A 7595-nucleotide genomic window follows, 5' to 3' on the forward strand; every position below is an offset into this window, starting at 1 on the left:
AATCTTTTCTGAGCCCTGCAGAAAGGCTCAGAATGGCAAAACCATCAAAAAGATGCGACTTCTGGTTCCCTCAGGGAACCAGAAGTGACTGCTTTATAAGGCATTCGGAGACCTGGGGAAGCCCTCCAGGGGCTTCCCCGGGTGTCCGAATGCCATAAGTTGAAAAAAGTCTCTTCCAGTTTCTCAGAGGAAATCAGAAGTCGCATCTTTTTGGCCATTCTGAGTGTAATAGAGGCAGTGTGTGGATGCACGCTGCCTCTGTGGGGTTCAGAAAAGCTGCCAGAGGTGAGGGGAGCATAGCTCCCTTGGTTTCGAAGACCTGGATGTGGGCGGGGGGGGGGAGCAGTGATGGGCGACAATCACATATGCAGCCTGTTCACCTTTATTTTCATTTTGTGATGTACTGGTGAAGGAGGTCAGAGAGACAGTATAAAACAATCTACACTGTGGTCCTGGCCATGGTCCAGTCTCTTAGGTTCAATCTCTTGATTTTCAACAAGTGTGCTGTGGCACATTGGTGTGCTGCAAGTGGTCCAGAGTTGTGCTGTGGGATATTTATTTAATAAATTTGCCATTTATCAATATGGCCATTGGGGGATGTGAACCCCCCACCAGCAGCATGGTGTCAATTGTCAAAAGCCTGATGTTCATGACAATTTTAGTGCCTTGTCAGTGGGTGCTATGAGATGAAGAAGGTTGAAAATCGCTGTCTTAGGGCCTGCTTGGAAAATTTTGTTCTACATAAGCCAAGTCTTGCAATTGGAATAAAGGAAAGATGTAAGTCATGCGTAGGTTCCAAACCAAAAGAACCTCTGTTTTGTCCAGATTTAATTTCAGCTTGTTGGTCCCCATCCAGTTCCCAACCCCTCCATGCAGCGCTCTAGGGCCTTGATAACCCTCTTAGTATTTGGTAGAAAGGAGGGATAGAACTGAATGTCAGGACCATATTTCTCTCACCCCATTTCCAAATCCCTGGATGAACTCTCTCACCAGTTTAATGTAGATATTAAACAGCATGGGGACAATAGACCTCTGCAGAATCCCAGAGACCATGGAGCTGAAGAGGTGTTCCCCAGCCCCACCTTCTGGAACCTATTGGTTAAGAAGGAGCAGAACCATTGCAGAAGAGTGTCTCCAAGCCTCAACTTGGCCAGCCACCCCAGAGGGACACTGTGGTTGATGGTGTTGAAAGTTGTTGAGATGCACTCCCCCTGTCCAGTCCTTTGAGTAGGTAATCCATCAAGGCTGTCCCAAATCCTAACCTGAACCTGAACTGAAAGGTATCCAAGTAATCCATTTCATCCAGGATGCTCTGGTGTTGAGATACCAGCACCCACTTGATCCCCTTGCCCAGAAAAGGGAGCTTTGACACTATTAAAAGCCTGATGCTAAGATATAATAGGTCAGCACATTTGTGTGTCAGTGCATAATAGGTTAAATTTGTTGGGATAACCATTTGATGTAGCTTCTCAGTACTTGCAGGCTTTAAAGTGGCTTTTTAAATATTTGCAATATTTGTTTATAATCCTGTTACAAGTATGTGGAGTTCAGGAAAGACTACAGTCTTGTTTCTCTTGTTCTTTACAGTGGACATTACAGTTTATCGTAATGGTTATCATGGGGATCTCAATGAGACATTTTATGTTGGGGAAGTTGATGAAGGTGCAAAGAGACTAGTCCAGACAACATATGAGTGCCTAATGCAAGCAATTGATGCAGGTAAAGACTTATTGGAATCTATGACTTCTTTAATGTTGGATTTCTCTGATATGTAAGAGAATGAGACAAATGTGGAATGCTATTGCCACCAAGGAGTTTGTCTTAATCCCCAATTATGTACTGTACAGAGGTAGAAAGTTATAATTTTATTTCATTAAGTGGTGGAGTTAGACTTGTTTAGCGTTATCATGATCAATAAGTGACTTTAATTCCACTTCTTGAATTAACATTTAGGTGGAAGTTCTTACTCTAAAAGATAGGGAACAAAAGAAACCATCAGGGTTTCTTGATGGTTATTTCTTGATGGACTTGGGGTGATGGTCTCTGTGAAGCACTGTTAGCAGACTTTGGTTATGCTTAGCTGAGGTGTCCTAGACACTTCTGCTGAATGAAATCAAATAACCGAGCCCTGCATTTTTGATAATTACAATGAAAGTGCAATTCTGAGGCCTCTCCCAGCCCTGTAAACCACTCTAGGCCTCAGAATGACCCTCCGATTCCTCCATGAGCCACTTTGGAAGCCACTTCTGACTAATAGGAGCGTCACGATCCATTGTAGGGAACAGCATGGCTCACTGTGCGGTATAGTTTGGGAACACCTGCCATAGAGCAAAGTTTACAAAGAAATGCCAGAGAAAAGCTAATTTTTAATCATCTGATGTAGCCCAGCTAACAATGAATAATTGGTTCCAGTGTAACTTTTTCATGGGTCATAATTCAAATACTTTGAATCACTTCTCTTTGAATTCTGTTTCGGTAAGTTCTGTGCTCCTTTCTAAGCTATCCTTTCAGGAATAGTATGCATTTATTAAGTAGATGCTGAGAAAATGTTTTTATTTTTTTATTGAATCACATTTTTGCCCAACCCAATAGGTGCAGCCATTTGATCTGTCTTGCGTATATGCAATGTCAGGCAGAAATTGTTTAAAATATTATATTCTTATCTTGCAGTCAAACCTGGAGTTCGGTATAGAGAACTGGGAAATATTATACAAAAACATGCTCAGGCCAATGGATTTTCAGTGGTTCGGAGCTACTGTGGGCATGGGATCCATAAGCTTTTCCATACTGCTCCCAATGTGCCACATTATGCTAGTAAGTATAGACATTGTCTTTAGCTTGTCAAAGTGTTGCTGGCAATCAATATGCATGGGTTATTTGCCTGTTAATTTACCTGTTAATGTATATATTCCAACATCCTGTCCATTGTTAACATAAACAGTTTTCTGTGTTTGTATCTCTGAGTGGACAGTGCCTGAACGGCGCAAGAAAAAAAATATATTAAGCTGCCTTATATGAAAGTTAGGCCATTAGTTTGCCCAGGTTAGTATTGTCTACTGTTAGTATTGTCTTTCCCCAGCCTTACCTGGAGTTGCCGGGAATTGAACTTGAGATCTTCTGCCTGAGAAGCATGTGCCCTGCCAGTAAGCTACAGTCTTTCCTACTGGGTGGTCTCTTGTCTTGTCAGTTTTATTTATTTTATTAAATATTTATATATTTTTATTAAATAAATATTTTTATTCCACCTTTAACCCCCACTACTGTGGGTGCTCTGATGAGTGATAAAAGTACAACCGATATCAGCTTTAGTCCTTAAATTTTTTTATAGTCACTAATGAGACCAAATCTAGCTAGTATGGGCTGATAGCTTAGTAATAAAGAACATGCTTTGTATGCAGAAGATCCCATAGGTTGTCAGCAGACATACATGACAGCAATAACAAATCCTGTGGTTATTGGAAGCATTTGTGAAATGAATATGAGAGTGATATCATTTTTTTTAAAATTAATGTTGATGATAGGAGACCCACATCCCAGGCAGAGTGAATTTAAAAAAAAAATGGCAGCAGTGATTAAGTCAGTGACATTTTATTTAACTAGTCACATAAAATATGGGTATGCTATCAGATCTTGCTACAGAGTGCACCTCCAGCGTAAGAAGAGCCCTGCTGGATCAGGCTAAAGGCTCATCTAGGCCAAAGGCAAACTCATCCACTCCCTTTGCTCACTTTTGTTCTACTCTTTTACAGAAAATAAGGCTGTTGGGGTGATGAAGCCTGGTCACTCGTTTACAATAGAACCAATGATCTGTGAAGGTAATTTTGTAGCTAAGATTCTAAAGGGTTCTGATTTGGATTACAGACATTCTTTGAAACAGCTTTGACTGGACTTTGCTTAGAAACTAGAATTGCGTGTTTTTAGTCCTCTGTGAATTGGAGGATATTTGCGAAAGTAGGTATTTGCTACTGGGAAAAAATCTGAGCCCACTGTGGAATGTTTTTGAAGTGTTACCTTGAAGATTGACTTCTTGGCATTACCTCTTGTTCATGTGGTTGTAGATAATTGTATCTAGGATTGTCTTTGAGACTTTATCCATTTTTGATAAATAAAAAGCAAAAGATTTAAACTCCTTTGCTGGATACAATTTGTTTAGTGGTGGAGTTACGTTCAAAGACTCTTTGCTTGTCCAGTATGAGGAAAAACACATTGTTGAGCCTCCTTTTTTGAAGAAAAAAAAAATGAGACATCACAATTTTTATTTGAAAGAATCTGATGCAATGCCTGCTTCTCTTAAATGTTCATGTTCTGCATTTTTGCAGGTGGGTGGCAAGATGAAACATGGCCTGATGGCTGGACAGCAGTGACACGAGATGGCAAGCGCTCTGCTCAGTTTGAACACACGCTCCTAGTCACGGATACTGGATGTGACATCTTAACCCGGCGGTTGGATAGCCTTCGCCCTCACTTCATGACCCAGTGCTAGTTTAGGCCAAAGTGAGGGGCCTGAACTGAGTATCTCTTTACTCTGTACTATGCATTTTGCTGAAGTACAGGCTAAATGCGGGAATTTTATCACCTGTTTTCTTGTTGACTAGGTAAAGGAGATGCAACCTTGCATTCTGTAAGTAAGATCCTGATGCAGAAGATTGAAAAGGTTTTTAAGAGCATTTTCTCTGCTCTTCTGTACCCACAACATTTTTTGAATTTCTTTTCTTTTTTTGTTTCTGTTCTTACGGCACCTTTTATTTTTTTCCCAGCTGGCGCTCTGTGCGCCACATCAGCTGGCATGTGTAAGATAACTCTCACTGTGGATACGAGGTTTTGGGTAATAAGCCTTTCTGCTTTTATAAGTGCCACCTGAGATTTTAAACTTTTCGTGTTCCAAAGGAAACCCCTGCTTAGTTATTGCTGAAAATGCAATTTTAATGGGCTGGGCTTTCATCTGCTTATAATTCAAAGGAGGGGTTGTGTGCTAGAAAGTGTTATCTGGTGCTGTGTCCACCTTCAGAATTTCATTTTGTCCTTCCATCTTCCACACCAGTTGCCTCTATGTAACTGTATATGGAAGTATAGGACCCACCAGTTAACTGATGGGCCTGGTTCTTTTGGCTGACAATTGCTATTTGTGGTTCTCTGTTTGGGGAACCAGGGAAGGAAGCAGGAGGAACATAATTACTAAGAATCTGCCAGGTGTAAGCTTTTACCAAATTCTGCCTCTCAAGATGCTTGTTAGCCAATGATGCTCCAAAGGTTTACCTGTAGAATTATTTTTTAAATTGAAATAGGGAACAAAATGGCAAAATGAAGAGTTCTTGTTCTCTGGTCAGTTTATGTTTCCAGTGAAGGGCATGTGCCAAAGATACAAGGTTGATTTCACACCACCATTTGGAGATTTCTTTGCAGTTGATGATGTTACATGCACGTGCACCATGGTCAAGTGGTTGTTCTGCCATAGAGTCAGCTCTTGTATCAGTATGGCACTGCAAATGATATTTAAAGTTTTGTGCTACACTGCTAAGTCAGGAACTGGATCTCTGGTTGTATATTCGGATCACCACTTTTTTATGGACACTTTCAGGTCTGTGCTATCCTCAAATGACTTCCATATGAATGGGGAGAGCTTTCACCCAGTGGTTATAGGAATTGGTCCACATGGAGAAATAAGATAATGCTGCACATTTCACATGGCAGTCTTAGGTACCTTTTCTTAGATATTTGAGGAAAAGTTATGACACCTTAGTTACTGCAGTGTTTCATCAAAAAGAAAATTGTTCTTGACAAATAAAATCCAATTTAAAAGATTGGGGGGTTGGGGAGTGGACAGTCCTGGAACTGGTGGTCCTTCATAAGAAGTCCTCTGAGCCACCCAGAGGCAATGGTGGTATGACTTTTCACTTACATGACTATTATAATATAGATCTGGATGATTCCACTGCTGTAGCTGCTTTGGGGAGGATTAGTTTGTTGGCCTCAAGGCCCTTCATTCCTTGTTGAAAGTGATCTCAACCACATTTTCATATCTAATGCCTGCTTTGTTCTTAACGATGTTGGAGTGCAGAGATTATAAACCAGTGACAACAAATCAGGACATCAAATCATGGGCATAATATGTATGTTTCTGCTCTGGGTTTGACATCCTGTCAGAATGAAGAAATGCAAGGACCTGAAGGCCCTCAACTCTCTCAACATCAACAGTCTACGACTTTAGCTGTTCTTTGCAGAAAGAGGGCAGTTATGATTCGACAATTGCAAGAAAATGTCTCTCTCCTAGAGTGCCTCAAAGGTTGTTTTTGCTGACAGTGTATTGTTAGAATAATATTTTCATTCTCAGATATGTTAAAGTGGCAGTAAAATGACCCAAAATGGTACAAGCAGTTGTGTGCATATGCAGAGATTTTAACAAAACAGGCTGCAATACTTGAGTGGAAATTAGCCTGCTATGTATGCAATGCATTATGAGGATTAAAAGTCTGGATGGTTAACCTACAGTCAACTACTGTGATGCTTAATTTGAAATGGTATAGCCTGTGACCTTTGTATTTTCAGATCTTCTGGGTGATGGAAAGGCTTGACATTGGCTTTATAAAAAAAATACTAGATGGGAGCCACTAGATCAGTGTTTGTGGGTCAGGACCCACTAGGTGGGTCACGAGCCCATTTCAGGTGGGTCCCCATTCATTTCAATATTTATATTTTCAATATATTAGACTTGAGGCTACCATGGAATGTGGCTGCATTTGGGAAAATGTTATAGACCTGTACTTTTAACAATGATAGTCAATGGGACTTACTCCTGGGTAAGTGTGGGTAGGATTGCAGCCTAGGATTGTTAAAAATTTTCCTGCTTGATGATGTCACTTCTGGTGGGTCCTGACAGATTCTCATTCTAAAAAGTGGGCCTGGTGCTAAATGTGTGAGAACTACTGCACTAGATGACTTGCCACCTCTGGATTGCTGATATTATGACCACATTACCCGTTTTTAGTGCAGTGTTTTTCCTCAGTGGTGGAGAAATCACCAAGTTTGTGTAAACAAAGTTTTGAAATCTACTTTTTTAATGCTGCCAAACATCCTCTCCCCATATATCTACCCAATGAATTGTAACTGGTTTCAAAAATAAAAAAGCTAAAAGAATATTCAGTTAAGGAAAAGAAAACAAATGGAAATAAGATGTTTATGTGTGGGTGAGATTCCAATAAAAATCTCATGTTTGTTCAACATGCCTATTAAGAAAACAAAGCTGCTTTGCAGACTGATCCAATGGCACTTCAGCACCAGTGCTGGCACTGGCTATAGCAGATGTGCCCTAAGGCACATTTGTGCCACTCACAGAGCAAGAGGTGCGAACGGGGAGGCTTTACCTGCCCAGTTAGCATTGCTGCCTGCAGAGCTAATATATGCACCAAGTGGTGTGGGGAGGGCGGAATGGGGGAGGGGGATGGACAGGCCTGGCAGTGGGGTAGGACCAGTGGAGGACTCCTCCACTGAATGCTATCCCCCTTGTTAGACTCAGAAGTAAAATAGCTGACACTTGAAATGACCCACTGAACAGGCTGGGGCTTTACTCAGTATGGGGATGAAATGATTTGCCAACA

General features: G+C 41.1%; 1 protein-coding gene across 1 annotated transcript in view; it reads left to right on the forward strand.

The window, feature by feature from the left end:
- The window catches only part of METAP1 (methionyl aminopeptidase 1), a 29813-nt gene extending 23325 nt beyond the window's left edge, over positions 1–6488 (forward strand). The window contains exons 8-11 of the mRNA XM_066632676.1: positions 1588–1719; positions 2671–2814; positions 3750–3815; positions 4320–6488. Of these exons, the coding sequence (XP_066488773.1) occupies positions 1588–1719; positions 2671–2814; positions 3750–3815; positions 4320–4483 (506 nt within the window). The 3' untranslated portion in view covers positions 4484–6488. The remainder of the gene's footprint in view (positions 1–1587; positions 1720–2670; positions 2815–3749; positions 3816–4319) is intronic.
- The last annotated feature ends 1107 nt before the right edge of the window (positions 6489–7595 follow it).

This window comes from Tiliqua scincoides, chromosome 6, assembly GCF_035046505.1.
Source record: "Tiliqua scincoides isolate rTilSci1 chromosome 6, rTilSci1.hap2, whole genome shotgun sequence".
Classification (NCBI taxonomy): Eukaryota; Metazoa; Chordata; class Lepidosauria; order Squamata; family Scincidae; genus Tiliqua; species Tiliqua scincoides.